The sequence below is a fragment of the Bubalus kerabau genome, chromosome 19, assembly GCF_029407905.1.
Source record: "Bubalus kerabau isolate K-KA32 ecotype Philippines breed swamp buffalo chromosome 19, PCC_UOA_SB_1v2, whole genome shotgun sequence".
Lineage (NCBI taxonomy): Eukaryota > Metazoa > Chordata > Mammalia > Artiodactyla > Bovidae > Bubalus > Bubalus kerabau.
Genome location: NC_073642.1, coordinates 46,120,866 through 46,145,376, shown reverse-complemented (window position 1 = coordinate 46,145,376; position 24,511 = coordinate 46,120,866). Strand labels below are relative to the sequence as shown.

The window sequence follows — 24,511 nt, the reverse complement described above, 5'->3', positions numbered from 1 at the left end:
GATGGCAGCCACCACGTAAAACCTCCCAGGGACCTTCCTGGTGGTCCAGCAGTTGGGACTCTGCGCTTCCACTGCAAGGGGCCTGGGTTCAGTCCCCAGGTGGGGAACTAAGATCCCTCATGCAGCTCAGTGCAACCAAAAAAAAGAAAAGAAAAATTTTTTTTAAAAATTTAAACAAAATCCCCCAGGGGCTCTCCATAGGTTTAAAGGCACTGCTCCAGCTTCTCTGCTTGGTCATATGGATCTGCCTCACCTCCTTCCTGCCCACACTCTTGTCTCCCCACCCGACACCAGCCCACGTGCAACGGCTTGTTTCATACTTGGGTGCTTCACCACAGACTCCACCTTCTCCTGGTATGTCCTTCTCCCCGCTTTTCTAACTGACTTTCACTTGTCCCTTAAAAGCTGTCCTTTATCATCTCACACCTGTCAGAATGGCCATCATCAAAAAGAAGAGAAATAACAAATGCTGGGGAAATGTGGGAAGAAGGGAACTCTTTCACACTGCTGGTGGGAATGTAAATGGTGTGGCCACTACGGAAAACAGTATGGGGGTTCCTCAAAAAACTACAGAGTTACCATATGACCCAGCAATTCCACTCCTGAGTATATATCTGAAAGGAAGGAAAACACTAATTTGAAAAGATACATGCACCCCGATATTCACAGCAGCATCATTTACAACTGCCAAGATTTGGAGGCAACCTAAGGGCCCACAACAAATGAGTGGATAAAGAATATGTGGTGTATATATATTTGTTGTTGTTTAGTCGCTAAGTCTTGTAGCACTTTTTGTGACCCCCAGGCTTCCCTGTCCTTCACTATCTCCTGGTATTTGCGCAAATTCATGTCCATTGAGTTGGTAATGCTTACTAACCATGTCATCCTCTGCTTCCCCCTTCTCTTTTTGCCTTCAAAACTTCCCAGCATCAGGGTCTTTTCCAATGAGTAGGCTCTTCATATCAGGTGGCCAAAATAGTGCAGCTTCATCTTTAGTCCTTCCAATGAATATTCAGGGTTGATTTCCTTTAGGATTGATATATATATATGTGTGTGTGTGCATATATATATATTCCATATATATGGAATACAACACAATGGAATACCACTCAGCCAGGAAAAAAAAAGAATTAAATTTTGCCATTTGCAACAACATGGATGGACTTGGAGGGTATTATGCTGAGTGAAATAAATCAGACATAGAGAGACAAATACTGGATGATATCACTGATATGTGGGATCTAAAACAATACAACCAACTAGTGAATATAACAAAAAGTAAACAGACTCACAGACACAGAAAACAAACCAGTGGTTACAGTGTGGAGAGGGAAGGGAAAGGGGCAATATAGGGGTATGGGAATTAAGCGATCCAAATTACTGTGTATAAAATAAATAAGCTACCAGGATATATGTACAACACAGGGAATACAGGCAATATTTTATCATAACTATAAATGGGGCATGACCTTTAAAATTGTGAATCATTATATTTTACACCTGTAACTTTTATAATACTATACATCAACTATTTCAGTTAAAAAACAAACAAACAAACAACTCTCCTTGACCAACCCTCGCAGCCTGCCTTAATTTCTCTTATTCTATGCTCCCAGAACACTTTATTCTTACTTCAACCTCAGCCTTTATCACTCGTTACTCAAATCACTCCTGGATCTGATTCTCTCCCCACCAGCCTATAAATTCCCTAACAGCCAGGAACCTTTTTTTTTTTTTTTTTGGTGTCTTCAGACACCAGCAGTGCCTGGCAGAAAAGTGCTTAATAAATGCTTGACAAATTAACGTTTATTTTTTTCTTTATATACACAATACTTATTCTCTAGGGATCTGCTTTCTTCGTATTAGTCAAGCGTGTTAATATGTCACATTTCCTTTAGCATAACCCGTCCTTTGACTAAACGTAGCTGCAGGCAGTTAGGGACAGATGTCCGTGCTGGATCCCGGATCACGAACTAAGAAAGCAAATTTGCTCGGCAGGACAGACTCTGATGGGAGGCCTGGGGTAAGAAGGAAGGCCAGCCTGTCTGTGAGGGCTGTGACATTTTGAAAGCACCAAATTCACTGTCACCTCGAGCTTTTCCTGTGGGGCAAAAGGGGTGACAGGGGCGGGGGCTTTTGTCTTCTCTTGTGGGCAGATTTCCCCTGTGAGTTTTCCTTTTGTGGTGCCTGTGGCCACGAAAGAGCCTTCCCCAGGAACCCCCACCTATTTTTAGCCTCCTTCAACACCCTACAGACAGCACCCCTCTCATGCACCTCTATGTTAATTTTCAATCCTGCTGCTGCCAAGATGAATCACCCAGGGCTGGCCTGATGAACTGCTAGACCTGAAGTGAGAAGACAGACTTGAAGTGAGAAGGTAAAAACCTTTAACAGTGGAAAGTTGCAAAGATGCCCTGACATCTAACACATCTAAGCCTCCCTGTGCTTCTTTTACAAAACTGTTTTGTGTATGGTCATATGTCGTATTATTTGAATGAAGTTCTCTGTGATCCGGCTCTTGAGATTTAGAGCCTGCATTGAATGACCTGAACTCCTCACTAGGATTTGCTCTTGAAGGAAAACTCATCTGGGAAATGAATTGTTCTAGATGTTGCCTGAATGAGGTATATGATACACCATCTATCGCTCTTGGGCTTTTTAAGTACTGATTATGTTGGTTGGTGCTCGCTTCCGCCATACATATACTAAAATTGGAATGATACAGAGAAGATTAGCAGGGCCCCTGTGCAAGGATGACACATAAATTTGTGAAGCATTCTATATTTTTTGGGCTTCCCTGGTGGCTCAGCTGGTAAAGAATCCATCTACAATGGGGGAGACCTGGGTTCAATCCCTGGGTTGGGAAGATCCCCTGGAGAAGGGAAAAGGCTACCCACTCCAGTATTGCGGCCTGGAGAATTCCATGGACTGTATCATCCATGGGGTCGCAAAGAGTTGGACATGACTGAGCGACTTTTTTTTTTTTAAATAGTTGCTGTGTGCTTTGTGATACAAGGTCAAGCTCTTGAGATATATTTTGTGTTGAAAATGTTCCTGCTTCTAATAGATCACCCTGGAAGGACAGCTACCCCTCCACTGGGTCCAACCCAACCACGTGTCCACGGGCCTTCAGCCTTGCAGTCCATTGATGGGAGCTCTGATGAGGCACGGCCCTGCTGGGCAACCTCTCAATCAACTAGGTTGATTCCCATTCAGCCTTATTGTCCTCATTCCATTATGTCCCCCAGGGATTTCTGCCATGGGAAATATTCTAGGCAAATGCTTATCTTTCCTCTAACCTAGAGCTTCTGCCTCAACTTACTCTTTGATCTCTTATGCTGAGGAACTGGACTAAATCATAAGCAAGCTTCCAGGACCTCATCTGTCTCTGTACTGAAGATATCTCTATACCTCATCTATCTCTGTACTCCTCTGAGGAGGAGTCATCTGCCTTCTTCTTTATCCTGGGTCCTACCTTAGAGGGTACCCTCAGGGAGCAGAGAGGAAAGAAGAGAAGTGAGGCACCATCTAGGTCTATTTGCAGTCTCTTCACTCCTCTTATTAATGCTCCAGTCCCCCAATGGGCTGAGTTCTAGAATGGCTCTGGGTTGGCCCCCTGTCCTCCTCATAGTCTTTATTCCACAACGCTTCCTTCCCCTGTAAAATGAGAGTGGTAACACCATACTCCACGGCAGAAGCTGGACCAGATGAGCTCTTGAGATAGTTTCCAGACAGAGAAGAGTTGATTGGATGAAGAATGAGGTATTAACAGAAGAAGAGTCAAAGAACAAGTATCGGGACTTCCCTGGTCGCCCAGGGACTAAGAACCTGCCTTCCAATTCAGGGAAAGGGGGTTCCATCCCCAGTCAGGGAACTAAGATCCCACATGCCATGGGGCAACTAAGCCTGCGCTCCACTAAGTACTGAGCCCAAAGTGCTCTGCAGCCCACACACCACAACTGGATAGAAGCCCCAGTGCTGCAACTAAAACCCAACACAGGCAAAATAAATAAATAAGATTTTTTAAACTACCATTTAAACAGAACCATTATGTTAGCTCTGAAAAGAGGATACTTGCACTTTAAAGAATGGACTGAACAAAAGAAACACAGAAGACATGAATTTTCTCCACCCCTCCCAGCAGGGATCTCTGTGTCCAACTAGAGTCGAAAGGGGACACCAAGCAATAACTAAGCAGTACGAGTCAACGTGTGACCTCAGACCCCATGTACAAGCCAGGCCATAAGAATCAGAAGGATTCAAAGCTGGGCAGAGTACTCTGGGGAAAGGAACGGAGGGCAAGTCTCTTGGAAAGGGAAGGTCCTGGCAAGGAAGTAGTAGAAGGAAGCCAGTCCCTGGGCAGGGAGGGACAGCAGAGGAGATATCTCAATACAGACCAGATCCCCAGGAGCAGAATGGTGGTGCTGGGAAGAAATGGGGACCAGGGTGGCCAAACTGGGCAGACTCTAACTCTGGAGGGCTGTGAATCCTGCCTGAGGAGCTCAAGACTCTGTCCTGCAGGTCATGGTAAGTCATTAGAGGTCCTGTTACAGGAAATAACAGGACATAAATGTGTGTAAGTGAAAGGAAATGTAATTGTCTCATCGTAACCCTCTGATACTATTTGAATTTTTAACCACTTTTTCAACGAAGTGCAAGTTCTGTATTTACGCATTTTTATTACTACAGAAAATATAGCACATAATTTGTGCCATTACTTTTGAAAAAGTTCTAAGTAGGAACAGTCAAGCCACGTTGTCAGAGCGTGCACAGGGGACGGGTCTGAATGCTGGCTTGGCTTTCTGGGTAAGTGACTTAACCTTTCAAAACAGAGAACGATCCCCATCTAGGACAACGCTTCTGAAGATTAAATAGGATAAAGTACATCAAGTGCCAGCCGTGGTAAGTGTTCAGTAAATTTAGTATACATAACTTGAGAGGCTACTGTCATTAAACAAGGCCTACAGTAATGTGGGGACAATGGAAACGGAAGGACACGGGTTGGAGTCATATCACAAGGAGGATACACTGAACTGATCGGCTAGAGGGATTTCAGGGGCAGGAGTATGCACAGCTTTCCGGGGAACTGTGATAAATGATGCATTAGAGTCACACCTAAATACCCAGTCTCTGGGCACATCTTCCACCCAACTTGCCCAAAATCCCATCCTTAAGAAAATGTGGTTCCTCGGAGAAGTTATTCCACGGACGGCCTGAAGATGTCGCTGCAGACAATACCATCCATACTGAGCACCTCATCCTGTCTGGATTTTGCCATTCCAGCAGGAAAATTCCACTGTGGCTCTGTACCCAACCCTGAACTCCAGCTGCTGCTCCTCTCTCTCCTGTGAACACTCATCCTTCCCTCTCCCTCCTTCCCTGATGCCCTGGCCACCTGGGGGTGACTCTGAGCCCTTCCAGACAGCAGAGCCTACCTTGTCACCAGGCTGGACGTGGGCTTCCCTGCGTCTCTCCATCATCACATTTGTATAGATTATTTACCGAGACTGGCACCCCTGCTCTCACCCCTGAGCATGTTCCCCCAGCCTCCTGAGTTTCAATCAGTGAGCGTAGGGGTACACCGATTCCCTGTCTCCTGTGCTCTTTATATTCTCTTCTAAATGGCCCATTTTTCAAATATTAGCATTAAAGATTTGGTGACGCATAAATTTACCTCATTTGCTGAAAATGTCGGTGTTCTTGGTTAAAATAATCCTTGAACTGTGGCCTATATAAACAGCCGTGGGATATAGGAAATGATGAGCATTTCGGAGTCCAGCTGAGTGATTTATCCAGAGGGAATATGTCACAGTCATGGGACTGGATTCTGATGGCCGAGACTCAGCAACAAAGGGAAAATGTCCCACATCAGTTTCCCCCTTTCTCCCTGCTCACGGCTTCTGTTTGGAACCCTTCCTCTTACTCTGTCTCATTTGTTTTCAGCATCTAAAAATCAGCCTAAAGAGTATGAGATTAACAAAAATACGCTACTACATATAAAATAGATAAGCAACAAGGATTTACTGTTTGGTCCAGGGAACAATATTTAGTATAATAAATATAATAGAAAATAATATGAAATATATACATTATATATGTACATATATGAATCACTTTGCTATATACCTGAAACTAACACAATATTGTAAATCAATTATACTTCAATTGAAAAATTAAAAATAAAAAGCCTAAGAGTAACATTCAGAATCAATTTTTTTTATAAGTATCCGTCATTAACAGCCTCAGAGAGAAGACTCCAAGACACATCTTGATTTTTAATACTTATCCAATACTTAGCTGGGGCTCTACTCCAGAGAACACAGGGTCAAAAAGGAGGTTTGGGCAAGACATTATCTTGGTGATTACAAGAAAGGGCTAAGGATTAAGGTTCCTAACTCTTCACTCCATTTATAAACTGAAGCAAATCTATGATTATCTGTGATGCAGCTATGATTCTGTTTACCTTTGACCTAAACCATTCCCAAAAGTTTAGACCACACAGGAAAAAAAAAAAAAGTCTACATCCCCATACAGCTTCTGGAGGTGCTCTGACCTTGAGAGGGATCATGACCTCCTCCCCTGATTATGTACCAAGAGCGGGGACCTCCTTTCTCCTAGGTCCCAGGTCCTGTGGGGAGGCCCCGGTGCTCTGCCACCTTGTGCCCTGACTGAACTCAGAGTGAATTACATACAGGCATGCAGAAGAAGCAACGTGCTTTTAAACCTCCACCCCCTCCCTAATCCAAGTCCTCCTTCCTGAACACAGCAGAACATGAACCACCCTCACACCTGTAGCTTGGTTATTGCCAACAGCCGAAAGGGAGAACCAGGAATTCTGGCCACAGATAACATGTGCTGGCCACCCCCACCCCCATCCCTGGCAGCAACTGGTTATCCAACAGGCAGACCTGCCGAGCAGGAACACCTCAAGGAGAGGTTTATTGAAACCATATGAGTATTTTTTAAAAACCTAAGTAATCTCTGTAAGAAAAATAGGAGTTTTGTTGAACTTGTTAAACTTATTTTACAGAACAGTGTTGAAAGTTTTGGGGGAGAAGAGAGAACTCTCTTCCAGTGATTCCAGCCCTACCTGCAGGGGCAGATGGAGCTTTCTGGAAGGACACACTCCACTCTCAGCCCCTGGTTACAGTTACACAGAAGAGCAGAACCCTGATGTTGCCAAGGGAGGCGAAGGCAGGTGCCTTGCCCCAAAGTACCCAAAGTAACATAATACCTTGGCTGAAAAAGAGGTTATAAACTCAGGGCCTAGAGGCTCGATTTAGTCAAAGGATGCAGAAATGCATTTTGCTTGGTTTTTTACAACGCTTTGAGATTTTTCACATTAAAATCCATTTTCTGATTTTTTTTTCTTTAATAATGGAATTCCAGTGCTGAACTTCAAGTGCTGCTTGGCAAAAATTATCTGAGCTGAGTGTGACAGACACTTTCAGTCAGAGATGTCACCATTCCCTCTCGGACTCATGTGGCCAGCTTCATCCATCTACAAAAATTGCCTGGGCCCTATTGGAAAGTAGGGGGAGGAGTTTAAGACCCTTTCAAACTTTGAGTCCTGTTAAACTGCAGGATTTATAGCTAAAGAAACCCCTGAAGGCTTTGACAGTCTTATTTTCACATCACTGCGAAAGTCCTGACAGCTGTTTTTCTATGAAAAATGCTCCAGAGCATGGGAGCCCCAGGTTCTGAGAGGGATGGACAGAAGTGGTTGCTAACCACCACAGGAGGAAAGAAGACTGGGATTCGAGGCAGAATATAAATTCAGAATTTCACAGCGGGGCATCCATCAGCAGCCTGCCTGTCTTGCTTGCCCTCCAGGGCTCTTGTCATAGCTCTTCCCTCTTCCAGCCTGGCCGCAGTGAGCCATGGACAGCCTTCTTCAGGAGCTTGGTTTGCTGGAGCTAAAACAAGTTTTGGCAACTGACACAGGACACCCTGCCCATGCTGTTAAGAAAAGTCAAATATGCTGGACCACCTGGTTGAACTTATAGAAAAATCCCTACGCTGCCAGGCCACCGGACACTTCAGGCAGGAGGTTCAGTCCACACTGTGCATTCCCCACCCAGGAAGAGCACACGAAGTGCCTGCAGCCAGCCCCCAGGCCTTAATGGTGTTCCTTTTCCCATGGGGGTGGCTCCTGCTGCCAGTGAAGCAAGCAAGCATCACTGGCCATCCTACCCATGATGCTTGCTTCCCCAGGGCTGCTCCTGAGCCACTTCAAGCCTAACTTATTCTTTTGCCTTTTATATTAAAAAAAAAAAAGAAAAGAAAAGAAAGGAATTCCCTGACAGTCTAGTGATTAGGAGTTCACTGCTGGGGCCCAGGTCCAATTGGAGAGGTGCTGCTGCTGCTGCTAAGTCACGTCAGTCTTGTCCAACTCGGTGCGACTCCATAGACGGCAGCCCAACAGGCTCCTCCATCCCTGGGATTCTCCAGGCAAGAACACAGGAGTGGGTCGCCAGTGCCTTCTCCATTGGAGAGGTGGGGACAGAACTAAGATCCCACAAGCTGCCTGCCACAGCCAAAAAAAAAAAAAAAAAAAAAGGCTTTAATATGACTTTAAGAGGTTTTAACATCTTTAAAATGGTCAAGATTAGCTAAAATTCTTCACAGTGAGGTAGGGAGGACTCTTAAGTGTATAAAGGTCTTTCTAAACCAAAAGTCAGTTTGTCTGTCTTCTGCTCCATCTGTTGCTGTTTTCTGACTTCCCCAGTATGTTCTCTGTCACCCAAACTGTAATGTTTGCTGATTTACACCGTTTAGAGCATATGACAGAGAAAAACCTTTTGGATCACATTACCCAAAACTGTCTCCCTGGTTTCAGGAAAACAAAAGGTACCTCCTTGGGAATCCCCACTAGAGAGATAGATCATCAAGGCTCAGCACCTCCCAAGAGTTCCAAGTTCAGTTCAGTTGCTCAGTCATGTCCGACTCTTTGCAACCCCATGGACTGCAGCATGCCAGGCCTCCCTGTCCATCACCAGAGTTTACTCAAACTCGTGTCCATTGAGTCAGTGATGCCATCCAATCATCTCATCCTCTGCCATCCCCTGCTCCTCCTGCCTTTCAATCTTTCCCAGCATCAGGGTCTTTTCAGAAGTTCCAAGGCGCCATGACAAATCACTGACTACCTAGGCCTGAATCTACCACTAGGTGTCACACTAAACAATCAGGAATAAAGACCCCCCAGTTGCCCAAGGCTGCAGCAGCAGCAGCAGCTGCAGAAAACCATCACAGGAGGTGCAAAGAAACATATTCCTGAAATACTTTGGACTTAGGCATAGTTTTTTTCAATGATCGTTTTCAAACCTGCAGCTGACAACTGTCTTTTAAGGTACCTTTGTAAGTGGGGCAGTCAGAGTTTGCTATTTCTGTACCTTTTAAATGTATTTTTTATATATGAAAATAGAGAGTAGATGGGGGAACATCTACTCTCTATTTTACCTAACAATTGGAGTAGAAAATACTTTGCATATCTTTCAAATTATAGTGTATTCAGTCTCATTTTCACAAAGTGTTTTCAAAAGTGTTAATATCATGACTGTTTTGGCCAAACAGGTTGGGATAGAAACTAGATAAACTGCCATGGAATGTCCAGGCAAATTTATCTGCATCTGTTTCTTTTTAGGAAAGTGGGAACAATAGTTCCTTGCTTACAAGATTAGTTCTGAGAACTAACAATGTATAGCAGAAAGTGTTGGAGCCCTTCAAAAATGTATACCATGATATAAGAGCCGTGGTCACCCTTAAGCAAAGATACACGAGCATTTGTGATCAAGTAATACAATTTTTAATCTGGAAAAAAAATCTAAACAGCATTAAACCCAATCTTATTATAAAAGCAGGTATCCCATAGCAAAGGCAGCTACTTTCTCCAACTAATATGCAGGTAATTAGAGGTAGAGCTGGGAACTGAGGTCTCCTAGAGCCTAATACATTGCACCTCGCCTAATACTTACGTATTTGTGTATCACAGGCCTGCAGAGGACATATGGATTCTATCCCTGAGAAGTTTTCATTTTAATATATGACCATTACTACCCCGTCAGTTTTACTTCTTGATTTTACTTTTTTCTCCCCCTCATATTTTGTCTCTCACTCTCATTGACCCAGATTCCCTACATTCAGACACTGGGGGTAGGGGAATGGAAAGGGGAGATGAGGAGCAGATAAGGCTTGGTTAGTACATGGTCGGAGAAGGCAATGGCAACCCACTCCAGTACTCTTGCCTGGAAAATCCCATGGACAGAGAGGCCTGGTGGGCTGCAGTCCGTGAAGTCGCTAGGAGTCGGACACGACTGAGCGACTTCACCTTATTTTTTCACTTTCATGCATTGGAGAAGGAAATGGCAACCCACTCCAGTGTTCTTGCCTGGAGAATCCCAGGGACTGGGAAGCCTGGTGGGCTGCCATCTATGGGGTTGCACAGAGTTGGACACGACTGAAGCGACTTAGCAGCAGCAGCAGTACATGATCAGTTAAGCTGAAGATGATTGCAATGATCACCAGAAATCTCTGCAAAACTACAGAGGCTTCCTGGGACCTATTCTGAAGAACTCTGACCCAAGTTTCTTTATTTTGCCTGGACCAATTCTAGAAATAGATGAATGCATACCGCTCATTGACTAGGAGGTGGGGGTGGGGCAGGGAGCCTAGGTTCTATTTCTGCAGGTGAGAGGAGGGTGGTGAGCCTGGAGTGGCTACCCATACGGCAAGCATGGGGCCCATGCAGGTCTCTCCCAGGCAGGAGAGCAAGGAGCCAGCAGAGGCAGGATGAAGGGCACCTTGGGCTGCCTTGAGCCCCCTGCACTATGCGTGGCAGCTAATTTCTTAGCCGTCCATAAGGCCCCATCTTGGATAAGGCACTACTCTACCCATTCTTCAGCCACGTTCCCCAAAAGCTTCTGCAAAGTAGCCCAGTGGAGCACCCAGAAGTAGGTTCACGGTCTGTTCCCTGCAGCCACACAGCGCCGAGCGGGGAACCCGACCTCCATAATGATTTCCTTATTGCAAAGGATCTACAACCTCTGCTACAAAGATTCATACTTTGCTTTCCTTGAAAAATACCATGGTTGTTTTCACCGTTTTCCTGCATACAGGGCAGAGTGCTTGCCTCTCCCCCAGTCAACAGGATTGCTAATCCCGAAGAAATGATTTGAGGGTTCCCCAATCATTTACGCTTTTAATGCCAAAAGCTTTAGAAACTTCTACCCGAGGATCGGGGTGGAGAGTGGGCTGGGGGTGGTTATTCAGCCGGTGCCTACAATGCTAGGAGCCTGGTACTGGCAGGAAGGCAGAGGCAGCCGACCTTCCACCGATCAGTGCGTCCTCCCCGCAGAGAGCTTTGGGGAAGTGAATCCCTACACCCGGCCAACATTTCCACTCGCGTTTTCAAAAGATTAAAAAAAAAAAAAAAAAAACCGGAAAAGACCTGCAGGTCGGTAAACCCCAGTGAAGAACCAGCCTGCAGGCCTGCGTCTTTGGGATGTCAGCAGCTGACGACCCTAAATCAAATCGATCAAATCGGGAAAACCCAGGGAAAGAGAGCTTCTTGCAGAGGGCCAGGATTACTGCGTGCAGGTTGCAGGGAAGTACCCGGGGAGGGGGCCCGGCCAGGAGGACTTTCCAGCCACTCAGCGTTCATCAAAAAGTTCCCTGTACATGACCCCAGTGGCTCATCACAGGGAGTTTCTCTGATGAACCCGGGCGCAGGGTTTAGGCTTCTTTTTCCCCCTAGCAGAGGACGAGGCCAGTTCTCTTTTCTGGTCTGACTGGCTTGGAAATTCCCCGCGCCTGACCCCGCCCCGGAGAAATCCCCTGCTAGCGTTTATAGGGCGCCGCGGCGGCGCTGCCGAGCCCACAACAGCCCTAGCCCGTCGTCCCGCCCGCCCGCGACTCCGAGAGCAGCCAGCGCGCAGCGCAGCCCGCGGCCCGTGCACCTGGGGAGCAGCACCCGAGCCTTCACCGCGCCATGTTCCAGCCTGCCGAGCCCGGCCAAGATTGGGCCATGGAGGGCCCCCGGGACGCGCTCAAGAAGGAGCGGCTGCTAGACGACCGCCACGACAGCGGCCTGGACTCCATGAAGGACGAGGAGTATGAGCAGATGGTGAAGGAGCTGCGAGAGATCCGCCTCGAGCCGCAGGAGGCGCCGCGCGGCGCCGAGCCCTGGAAACAGCAGCTCACCGAGGACGGAGACTCGTAAGTGTCGCAGGCCCGGGTGGCAGGGCCGGGTGGAGGCGCCGGGCCTGCAGCCCCAGGCGCGGGGCCCGCGCGGCGGCCGCGCACCGGGGTTCGTGCACCGACCCCGAGGCTGTGCAAAGGTGCACGGCTGCCTGCGGGGCCGGGTGATGGCGGGGGCCGGGGCAGTTGAGGGGTGGGGAGTGGTCGGGGGTTGGCGCTGGTTCCCGGGGCCGTGGTCCCGCGGCTCTGCGTTACAGCCGCGCGCACCCCCCGCGCGCACACCCCCGTGCGGGTCCCGTCGGCCGGAGGCGGGGCGGCGGCGGGGACGCGAAGTCCCCGCTTGCATAAGGGGGGCGGGAGTTTCTGCCCCGCTGGCGGGCGCCGCGCAGCCGGGAGGGGAAGTACAGGGCGTTCCGGCCCGGCGAGAGGGCGGGGCGGTCTGGCCGGCGCCCGCCGCCGAGCGCGGGGGGGGGCCCGGAAAGTCCCTGGGCGCCTGCCAGGAACACTCAGCTCATAATAACCTCGCGGAAAACACCGCGGCCTCGGCCTCCAGAAACCCCGGCCTTGCGCAATCCCCCGCGGGCCGCGCCTCCCCGGGCCCCACGCAGTGCACTCACCAGCCCTGGGGGTTTTCCCTCTCTTCTTCTTAGGTTCCTGCACTTAGCCATTATCCATGAAGAGAAGGCGCTGACCATGGAAGTGGTTCGCCAAGTGAAGGGAGACCTGGCCTTCCTCAACTTCCAGAACAACCTGCAGCAGGTACTGGTCTCCCGCCGCGTACTCTCCCTATTGCTCTGACCCCGTGATGCTCTGACCCCTAGATAAAACCGGGTCTTGCACATGATTTCTAGATTAACAAAGATTTGGTCATTATCTACCCTGATCTTTTACACCTGCGTCAGCCAGTATTCTAGAACAGAAAATTCCATTGATTTGGAGAGGCCTTTATGAAGCCCATCTGGGGCCTCTGGTATTTTGCCTTGCCCCTGGTATGCGCCTGGGAAAAGCAGCACCCACAACCAGGATCTCTCTGGGGTTCAAGGGAACACAGATGGTGGGTTGGATCCATGGCTCATCCTTTCTGTCCCTCTTCTGTTTGTAGACGCCACTCCACTTGGCTGTGATCACTAACCAGCCAGAAATCGCTGAGGCACTTCTGGAAGCTGGCTGTGATCCTGAGCTGCGAGACTTTCGAGGAAATACCCCCCTACACCTTGCCTGTGAGCAGGGCTGCCTGGCCAGTGTGGGAGTCCTGACTCAGCCCCGGGGGACCCAGCACCTCCACTCCATCCTGCAGGCCACCAACTACAATGGTAAGTCTGGCTGCCCTGCCCATGAGAGGGCAGGTGAGGTATACACGGGGGAGGCAGGCACTTAATGAGTCCAGGCAAGGCCTACTAAGCTCTCAACATGTGAAAGATGGAGAAAACATATATAAAGGCCTAGTTGATGCCTTTCTAAAGTCCATTCAGAACCCAGATTCTGGGCTCTTCAAATTAAGAAGAATGTGTCCCTTAAAAGAATAGGGACATATGTATACCTGTGGCTGATCCATGTTGATGTATGGCAGAAACCAATACAATATTGTAATTATCCTTCAATTGAAAATAATAAATTAAGAAAAAAAAAGAATAGGTGAAAGCTTCTGCTTGAGAAATGAGTGTTGAAACAAGTGGTTATAATACTGTCTTACTTTTGGTCTTCTAGGCCACACGTGTCTGCACTTGGCCTCTATTCATGGCTACCTGGGCATCGTGGAGCTGTTGGTGTCCTTGGGCGCTGATGTCAACGCTCAGGTGAGTGCCTCACACCTTCAGATGGGGTATTATCAGGCCAGCCTGGTCCTCAGTGCGAGGGCTTTTGCTGCAGGCAGAACTTCCAAACTCAGCCGTAAGCATCTTGAATTCCTTATGGTTCCAGGAGCCCTGCAATGGCCGAACTGCCCTCCATCTGGCAGTGGACCTGCAGAATCCCGACCTGGTGTCACTCCTATTGAAGTGTGGGGCTGATGTCAACAGAGTCACCTACCAGGGCTACTCCCCGTACCAGCTCACGTGGGGCCGCCCCAGCACCCGGATACAGCAGCAGCTGGGCCAGCTGACCCTAGAGAACCTTCAGACACTGCCAGAGAGCGAGGATGAGGAGAGTTATGACACCGAATCAGAGTTCACAGAGGATGAGGTGAGTCCCAATTAACTTGTTCATGGCTCTGCAAGAAGGAAGAAGAGAGGCCATTCTCCCTCCCCCTTCTAAGGCTCCTAGAGTTCCTCCTTATCCTGAGGGTCTCAATGTAATGAGCCTCTCAAGCTTGAGTATGTGTAAGCAGAATCCCAAGAGCATGTCTTTTTTTTTTTTTTTTGCTCTTCTTGAAGGAGAGGATCCTTAAAGGAAAACTCCCTCAGCCCAGGAAATTCATTTACATTCAGTGTATAGAGAATGGAGTCCAAGAACACTTGAGTTATTTCCAGTAGCAGCCCTCCCCATCATCCCAGCACCCTTGGCAAAGCCCTGCGAGTTTAACCTGCCTTTTTTTCCTCTTTTTAGCTTCCCTACGATGACTGTGTGCTTGGAGGCCAGCGTCTGACGTTATGAGCTTCAGAAAGAAGCTAAAAGAACATGGACTTGTATATTTGTACAAATAGAGAGTTTTATTTTTCTAAAAAAAAAGAAAAAAAGAAAAAAAAAAGGGAGGGGTGTACTTATAACCACACTGCCTGGTCTGGAACATTTTACTCTGGATTAACCCTCAGTTTGTCATTTTTGTGAACTCTGGAAGAGGGGGCAAGAAAGATCATTGGAATTCAGAGAAAACCTCTTTTTTAAATGTCACCTTTGGTGGGGTTTCAGGGGGAAGGTTATTCAAAATTTGATGAAAGGACTCTTATTTATTATGCTTATGTTGAATCACCATGGATTCTGTGGCTGCGCCAGTTGAGTGACGTGTAACCATCAGGTGTGTTGTTAAACCGGTCGGGGGGGTGGGGTTAAAAGTCACTACCTGTCAAGGTGTGTGTTCCCCTCCTGTAAATAGTGTACATAGTGTATTTTGTCAGTAATTATTTTGGTACTTTTAAGATGTATATTTATTAAACAGATTTTTACAAACAGAGTTATCCAGATCGTTTTCATTGGGCTGCTGTGGGTCTCCTACACTGAGAGTCATTCAGTCCCGAGGCGGAGGTGGAGAGCATGTGGGAGAACTCACCACAGCCACGGAACCCTCTCACAGAGCAGCTTCTCACACTGTCGACACCAGCCTCCCAGCTGGGCTTTGCAGGCAGCCCCAGCCCCGTGCGTGGGAGGGAGGCTGTTGTAAGGTGATAGGAAACATCAGTCTCAGGCTTGGGGCGGGCAGGCTGTTTGGCCTACAGCTGGAAGGCTCTTCATTGTCGCCTGCTTTCATCTTCTTGGTTTAAGCTATTCCAAGACCTTCCGCTTTAGGAAATTATTTTGGCCAAGAGTAGTATTGTGAAATTTACATTTTCTAGAGCCGGGAAAGATCTCCTGTATGAGAAGTTCCTGAGGACGGGGGCTTAGGAATAGGGCCGTGCTAATGTGTGTTAGCAGGTGCCCACCTCTGGGCCTGTGTTTCCTCGCTTACAAACTGGACCATCTGAAGATTGCACAAGACTATCCGCACAAAAATCATAACAGAGTCCCAGGCACCTAGTGCTGAAAAAAAAAATGCAAGCCGTTGCACAACATCCTGTATTTCACACGGGAAGGAACAAGTCCACAGAGAATGTCCTGTTTGGGGTCACCTTTCAGGACAGACAGGTGGTTAACTTAGTTAATGCACTCTTATCTTCAGTGGTTAACAGCTTTTAAGCACCATCCACCTGCAAATCAGCCTATTGTACTGTTAGCAGCTGCAGGATAAAACTGACAAAGTCGGGGTCTTTTCATCAGTTCAGTCTGATTCTCCTGAATGATCCTACAGAAGATAATTTCACAAGAAATCAGTAACTTGTGAAGTTTAGGTTTAGACGCTATCAAAGTTTTTATCCCTAAAATGCATCTCTTGCCTAGACAGAAAGAGGAGTAAAGGAAAATTTATAGCATTGCATAAAATGCAGAATGGTGTATCAATCAATACAACTCATGTACTTGGCTTATGCCTAAGAGGACATTATTCTTCCCTTATGTTGTCCTTTTCTGGACTCATAAATGATGTCACAGTGAAGTGAATATGATAATTATCTTCTTAGACCAAAAAGGGGCCAATACCCCCTGAATCTTTCATATGTAAAGAGTATTGCTGTAGACTGGACCATGTGGTCAAAGCCGGCTCTATCCCCCTCCTGCAGCCTCAGTCATCTGGAGCTGAGCACTGTGGTGGCCCCTCTACCTGTCTCATCTCTCAGGTGCTGCAGGGCCCTCACGGAAACTCCTTGTCCCTCTTAGAGCGCCTGAACACAGGTGTTACATGGTCTAACACATGAATGTCAGGCTCAGCCCTCCGCTGACACACACAAGCGGTCAGAGTGGTGAGGGGTGGGGACATCCACCTCCAATCTCAAAGAACAAAGGTTGGAAATTGGCTCCCAATTTTGGAATGATTCCCTTAGCAGGTCTCAGTCAGACGTGCCTCTTTGCCCCCCATGGTTGAGTGTACCAGTCACTCCGGTTCTGCACTAGAGTGTTGGAGAGATGACACAAACAGACGTGGCCCACCTGTCCTTGGCCTCCTTGGGGACGGGCTTATGTGGAGAGGCATGACCTTCCAGGCTCACAGCACAGAAGGGCCTCTTCTGACCCAGTTGGGCCCAGCCTTCCACCTTCTTGGCTTCATTCAATCTTTCTGCTCTTCTGGATCCTAATCTCCAAAGTGGATTCCATTGTCTGCATAAACCTGGAAGTAGCTGGCCTTAGTGGATCATCTTCCTGTTCCTCCATCTCCTTTCTTTCTTTCTTTTTTAAACCTACCCTACCTTCATACCACTGGTTGGTGGCTGGCGCCTGGAGTTTCCTAAAGAAAAATTTTAGAACTGAAACATTCTAATCCATGGAAAATCTTCCTTAGACTTTCTCCGTTGCAAATTTCTAAGCACATGAGAACCCAAGTTTTCAAAGAAAACAATTCAACAGACTGGCAGCCTTCTGTGCACTCTGATTTTCTCCAAGAAGCCAAAGGTCCTGTCAAGACAGGTAGAAGTATAGGAGCCTTGGGGAGAAGGGAAGTGGTATGAGAGAGGAATAAAAATCATGTCAGCAACTTCCTTGAATTTAGTTCCTTGATTCCTTTTGCCTGCCTCATCCTCAGGATAAGTCATTTCCAGAAGGAAGGGTTTTTCTTTAAAGATGGGACAAACTCCAGTCTGAGCAATTTGAAGACTTTCATTCACGTGGGGCCTAGAGATGTCAAGGCCGGGTGCCGGGGGGCATTTGCATTGAAACTTCATTTGCTACTGGAAGTGATTAAGTGCTTACAGTTAGAACTGAGTCAGTGAGATGTACTTGCTTCGCCCCCTCTCCTCCCGATTTTCATCAACTCGCCCTAGGTAAAGTTGAAGTTTCATTTGGCAAGAAAGGTCAGAGTGGAACTACAGTCAGAAACATACCCAAGAAGCATTCCCCAACCTCTGGGACCTGGACAAGAATATCCCAGTTCATTTCCCCATTTTAAGGGAGCATCACAGAAACTGAAATTGGATGGCTCATGTGTGTTTCCCTCCTAGAGGGAATGCATGACGAAGCATTATTCTCCAGGCCCTGTGCTAGGTACAAGAGACACAAAAAGGAACCAGTCATGGCCTCTGTCTCAAAGAGCTCCTTGCTCAGGTGGAGAGAAAGATAGTACATAGAAGAGAGGATGACAGGATGAGGCACAGAATGTGATGTGAACTCAGATCAGAGGCCCCCAGGGCAGAATGCGGCAGGGGAGGCGGACCAAGAGATTACACCCTAGTTAGCTATCTGCTCCCCAGGCCAGAACTATCCTCTTATATCCCAAGTGACCAGTGGGCCCCTCTCAACAACTACGGGAAACAAAGCTGTGCTCAGAACAAAACTAACTTCTGGGATGGGATTAAACCAAGCATCCACAGCACACTGTACTGATCATTTTTGCATTTCTGTGAGCTCTGAGATTCCAGAGCTGAGCCTGAAAGCAATGGAATGAATGACAAATGATCCGCATGCCTTAGTCTGTTGTTGTTCAGTCGATCAGTCGTGTCCAACTCTGTGAACCCATGAACTACAGCACGCCAGGCTTCCTGGTCCTTCATCTCCTGGAGCTTGCTCAAACTCATGTCCATTGAGTCGGTGATGCCACCCAATCATCTCATCCTCTGTTGCCCCTTTCCCTAGTCTAGCACTTCTCAAACTCAACGTGCGCTCGAATGTGCACTTTTGTGCCCTGGAGATCTTGTTGAAGCACAGTTTCTATTTCATTTGGTCCCAGGCTGGCCTCACACTTGCATTTCTAACAAGTCCCCAAACAAGGCCTGTGCTGCTGGCCTGGGGACCACACTCTGAGGAACATTCTGAATACAATGTTATGTTGGTTATTTATTAAAGCCAGCACTCTCGACCATCCCTCTGGGTACCACTGACAAACCTAGACAAGCGTTTCTGCAGCTGCTCCTGAGGATGATCTGGCATCCGGCAATGTGAGTCTTTTGAAAAGAAGGGCTGGATCCTGAGGGCTGACATTAAAATAGGAGCCAAGGCAAAAAAATCTGCCATCGAACCAGATTAAGTGTATTATTATTAAGTGTATTAATAATAAGGAAAGCAGCTGATACAATGCAAGGCCAAAAGTGTGATCACCTGAGATCTAAGAAAAGGACAAAAGCATGAAGGAAATGCACTTGGTGAATAATTCACTAATTAAGAAGAAGAAAGTGAAAGTCGCTCAGTTGTGTCCGACTCTTTGCAACCCTGTATACATGTACACATGGACTGTACAGTCCATGGAATTCTCTAGGCCAGAATACTGGAGTGGGTAGCCTTTCCCTTCTCCAGGGGATCTTCCCAACCCAGGGATTGAACCCAGGTCTCCAGCATTGCAGGCAGATTCTTTACCAGCTGAGCCACAAGGGAAGCCCAAGAAGAAGAAAAGCTGGCTTTAAAAGAAGGTTATTTGTCCCTTTCATGAGGTTGCTGCAGCGTGTTTGGAGGGGCCCTGACCAGGCCACCTTCGAGACGATGGGAAGGAGGGGTTGGCTTCCCTATGACAAAGTCCCCACAATATCCTTATCAGAATATGAGATACCTTAACAAGAAAAAAATCAAACAAGAAACAAAAAAATAGAAAAAAGGCACATGAGAAGCTTTAACAAGTACTGACTAAAATGCATCCGGGAAGACCTTAAAGAATCGCTTCCCCTTAAACGTTGCCAGCATTTCATGTTTCCTAATTTCAGAAATTCACTGAATAGAGTCTATATGGAAAACATTCAGCCATTTGAAGATAAATTTTTGGAAAGCTTTTAAGTTGCTATAGTTTCCTTTTGTACCCTCTGCCCCCTGCAGTGGAAGCTCAGAATTCTAACCAGTGGACCACCAGGAAGTCCCTAAATTTACTTTTATGTATTCAATATTACACATGTACACAGTACTTGCTCTATGCCAGACATCATTCTAAGTGGTTTATAAATATTAAGTCCTGGGATCCTCAAACTACTCTGTGAGGTAGGTACTATTATTATTTTCATATTTTTTGTAAAGGAAGCTAAGGCACAGCCATGTTAAGAAACTCAGCTCAGGTCACACAGCCAGTAAATGGAAGCTCCAGGCTTGGGTGGGCTCTGGGTTCACATTCCCAGCTTGTGGTATAAAGCAGCTCCCAACATGCATGGAGATTCCTATTAACTAAATGACTTCAGGTCATCAATTCTGATTTTATTTCTTACACCTTTGCTACTTTTGTCCTTTCAAAATTGGAAAAATATTACTTAAGGATGGTTTGAACTTCGATGGGCTGCTTAATGAAAGATTATCTGATAAAAACTCCATAATAATGCAGAGCATACAAGATAGATGTAAGACCTTGGGGAACCTCAGTAAACCAAACAATCGCATGGGACTGAGGCAGATTTGGACCCGAATCCTAATTCATCTCCTCTGGATGTTCAGTATCAAGTTTCATATGATTCTAAATAAAAGGAAATGAGGCATGTCTCTCCTTCCAAGAGTTTCCAGTTGTGTGGTCTATGTTTGTTCCTGACTAAAGCCAGGTCTACCCAAAGTCACCACATTAGATATTTTGGTCAGACATTTAAAAACTTTGCAGTATTTTAATGTTCATCTCCAGGGGAACCCAAAACAAACAAGCAAATGCAACTTTCAAAGACCAGTGAATGATCTTCTTTCAGGTGAAATGCTCTAGTGTTGATTCAGTTTTAAGCTGGTTTTTACAGTTCTCCTTTGAATGACTTTCCACCTCCATCCTTAGCAGGCAACTGTCCAGGCAGCACATTGCCACATGGCATATCACAGGGAGCCTAGCCAGTGGGGTAGCTCGGGCTCCAAAAACCTTTATGTGTATTTGCAATTAACTCAGTTGCTCTCTTCCTTGTTTTGTAACTCTGAGTAAACCTCTGGCTTGGTGAGGTCTAAACTATAGATATGCAAATATCATGTAATTAACAAGTCATATGGAATAGAAAGCTGTCGCCTCTTTGAGGCTAGAACTACGACTCTCCCACCGGCAGATTCACCGGGGAAGGGTCTGTATGGGGTGTATGCAGCATTGAGTATGCAGCATTTCCCAAGGCATGCAGCAACAGTGTCCCCAGGGAACTTCTGTACTTGGCTCTCTACCCGTGTTCCCACTGCACCCTGAGCGGGGAGAGGCAAGGGCATATATATCTCAATGAGAATTTCAAATGTGGCTTAAAACAGGTCTTTCCATTCAAGGGCTTGACTAGGATTGGGGCAACTTCCTGATATAGCAGTTTGCGGTTGAAAACAGCAAGGTGAGGATTTTGAGGTGAGGGTTTTGAAGTATCTCCAGCATGCACTATCTGTTGATGCTTCCTGTTAAAGAGCTGATGGGTCTTTCAGGAAATTTCTGTAATTTAACAACCAAGTTTATTTGTCTGGGCAAGAATGTCCTAGAATAGCAAACTTATCGCAATGAACAATAGAAGAATAAAGTCACGTTAATGTAGACAGTAAACTAGAGGCAGGAGCAGGTAATTTCAGCCTCCACTGATTAGCCATTAGGCCTAGAGGTCCTGAGGAATACAAGGACAAATGACAGGCACATTTTGATAAATTAAAAAGACTAAAAATCTAGGACATGAATCTATGAGCAATGACAGGTGAGTGTTAGGGGTGGGCCAATAGGGAGTTTACAGAGGAGACTGTACCCAGGGAGCCCAGAGGAAGCGGAGGGGGATCAAACAACAAGTTTTACATGTTCCATCACTTCACCCATAATTGACAAATTTTAGATACAATCACAAATCCACACTACAAAGTACCCATGTAATCCAGCTACTGCTGACTAATAATAATAGATATAATGTCTCAATATGCCAGGCATTTTATATACATGATCACTACAGGGAGGAGGGTGACGGCAGAATTATTATCCCGATTTTGTAGATGAGGAAACTGAGGTTCAGAGTTTAGTAACTTGTCTGAGGTGATGCAACCAAGAAGAGGGGCAGTGCTGGGACCCAAACTTCACCCCTTCTGCCTCCAAAGCTCTTTCTCATCAGACTGGTCTGGGTGCCTCCTCATCTGCTGAAGATACTTGAAGATCCTCAACCACTGGCATTGCCCACTGATACTGCTGTTTAACCTCAAGTAGCTCCACCGGCCACGTAAACCCCTATTAACTCTGAGAAGTTACTTGTTACTAGTACTTTTATTTTAGAGAATTTCCTTATCAGAAAAGCAGGAAAGGTACCTCCTAGGAGTGTTTGAAAAGTAACTGACAGAGCACATAGGAGACTCACCCAGAACTGTGGACACAGTCTTGGCATGCCAGGCTTCAGTGTGGGTGGCCTCCGGCTGCCAGGGAAGCTCCAGACACCGGATCCAGCTCAGGGGCTGTCCCTGGAGGATTCTTGAGACCAAATGGCAGGCACCCACCAGTGAAGGAGAGAGAAAGCTCTGCCTCCTCCAAGCCTACTAGGAAACCCTGTCCAAAGCAATTTATGATTAAGTTTAGAACACATTTCCAGCTGATTCGGGGTAGGACATGGGTACAGTGACCAAACGCCTGTGAGGCTCCAGGGAAGGGGGCTTCAAGGATCACTTTTCAAAGGACCAGCAGATACCACCTTCGGTGGCTGTCAGCTCAGAGGCCACCCCCAGCATGACTGCCCAGCCGTTTGAGGTTCAGACCAGCCTGGATCCCATCCTGGGTCTATACCATCGCGCGACCCTGGGTTAGTGCCAAACCTCTATGCTTCTGTTTCTCATTGTAAAGCGGGGCGATGCAGCTGCCTCAAAGAGTTGCTATGATGCTTAACCATCACGAATGGTGTCCGTAAAGCTTTGGAAAAGTGCCCCATGTGTATCAAGGGCTCAGGAGCTGACAGCTCCTGCTATTAGGATTACTCACATCAGCAGCATTGAGAGGCATCTGACAACCCTCCCTACGGCAGGGCGTCCCCTCCAAGAGGGACCCCTCCTTCATCCACCTCTCAGGGTCACCCAGGACCTGAGGAACCAGATCTTCTAAAGACAAACTGGGGTATCCAGTCTTCCCTCGTGCCCCTCCTGAACTTGTCACTTGCCCCAGGGCTCCACCTTCACCCAGCCCGTCTAATCCTCGGAACATGGTCCCCTGATGGGGAGGGGAGCCCATTCAGTGCAGACCTGACCCACAAATGCTGCCATAGGGCTGGACTAGGAGACACCTTGAATTAGGTGCCTGACCCGAAGTGGGAAACTAAAGGTCCTTGTGGGCACAGGCCTGGGTGTGAGCTGGAGGCTCCTGATTTCCATCAGCCTCATGTAGCCGTGGAAAGCGACACCTCTGCTCCCATGGTCAGCAGTGGGCCAGGCTGCCAGCTGCTCGGGGCATGAGTACAACCTGCCTATACAGTGTGAGGAATACCCCTCTCCTGGGGCCTTGCCAGGAGCCCATATGAGGGGCGGCAGCTGACCGGGCACACCCTCCAGCTGACCCAGTCCCCACCCTGCCTCACTGAGAGGAAAGTGAACTTATATTATGATGACCCTTCCTTTCCCTCTACCAACCCACTTGCAGCAAAGGTAAGGAGGAGGAAACACTTGGTCCTGTAGCAGCATCAACTGTGTTTGTAAAAATGAAGGAGGGAGGGGGTCTGTGTACTCTCAAAGACACTTCCACATGCTATCAAGTAGAAGAGGAAAAAAGACACCTCACAGAGCAGTTTGCACAGTAATCCCATCAGTATGAAGAGTCAAGAGAAAAGAGCTGGTGAGCTCATCACTGCAGCCTGGCCTGTTCCACTCCAGCTGGAATGGATTCCACACAATCCCTCCCATCATTATTAGCCTGTGATTCAAGGTCTAGGCAGAAGGGTGTGATTGCTGGAGGCCTGGTCATGTGCCCGTGCAAGGGAGGCTAGGAACGTGAGTGCCTGGCATTTTTGCTTCAACTTAGGGCATCCCCCAAATGTAAGAAGTGGGTTCAGATGTCAAAACTGAGAGACAAATGTCCCAAGAAGTTAATAGGGGTTATCTCCAGGGGGGTTGGATTCCAGGGTGGTTGGGTTTTTTAGGGGTTTTTGGTAACTTATTATGGAGAATTTCAAATATATACAAATGTAGAATATTAAAAGGAACTTTCATCTCTAGCTTCAGTTATCAGCTCATGGGCAATTTTGTTTTCATTTATGCCTCTCCATTTCCTTACCTCCATCTCATTAGAAGTAACACCAGTCATCGTATCATATGTCCATCCTTAAATATCTTAGTATTTATCCCTGAAAGATAAACACTGTATATTTAATGTATAACTCGAGTGCCATTATCACACTTTAAAACTTTCAGGAGAGAGAGTTCTTTTACTCTCTACTTTGTGCATTTATTACTTTAATTATCAGGAAAAGAAAAAACTATTCCCATTTTTAGTTTGTTCTCAAAAACATTAACCCCTAGTTGAGCATGCCTTAAAATCCTAGTACTGAGGAAAAAGGCATGGAGAAAGGAAAAAGGGCCTCAAGAAGAAAAACGGTGAACAACGGAGCAGGAGAAGGGGTCTTGAATAGTATTGCTTCAATTCAGAACTGTGAGGAACCACCAGCAACCATCCCAGGCCTTCTACAGATAACAGGAGCACCCCCGGGGAGGGTCAGTGACCACCCCCTCACCAAGGCAAGTTCCTGAGGGCATTGAACCAGATCCAGAGAGCCAACTCTCAGCCCCA

General features: G+C 47.1%; 1 protein-coding gene, 1 long non-coding RNA gene and 1 other non-coding gene across 3 annotated transcripts; 2 read left to right on the top strand and 1 right to left on the bottom strand.

The window, feature by feature from the left end:
• The first annotated feature begins 2,677 nt into the window (after positions 1-2,677).
• Positions 2,678-2,788, top strand: LOC129634668 (U6 spliceosomal RNA). Its single transcript, XR_008705838.1, has one exon. It is a non-coding gene; the product is annotated as a U6 spliceosomal RNA (small nuclear RNA).
• A 9,079-nt stretch (positions 2,789-11,867) lies between these two features.
• NFKBIA (NFKB inhibitor alpha) lies at positions 11,868-15,304 on the top strand. The gene is made up of 6 exons (XM_055556550.1): positions 11,868-12,213; positions 12,846-12,954; positions 13,298-13,508; positions 13,903-13,991; positions 14,116-14,376; positions 14,740-15,304. Exons 1-6 carry the CDS (start codon positions 11,987-11,989, stop codon positions 14,785-14,787), a joined length of 945 nt encoding a protein of 314 aa, XP_055412525.1. The 5' UTR covers positions 11,868-11,986; the 3' UTR covers positions 14,788-15,304.
• Positions 15,305-15,993: 689 nt separating this feature from the next.
• LOC129634379 (uncharacterized) lies at positions 15,994-24,054 on the bottom strand. Its single transcript, XR_008705601.1, has 3 exons — positions 23,999-24,054; positions 22,107-22,291; positions 15,994-16,129 (listed from the first exon to the last, which is right to left on the bottom strand). It is a non-coding gene; the product is annotated as an uncharacterized LOC129634379 (long non-coding RNA).
• Between the last annotated feature and the right edge of the window lie 457 nt (positions 24,055-24,511).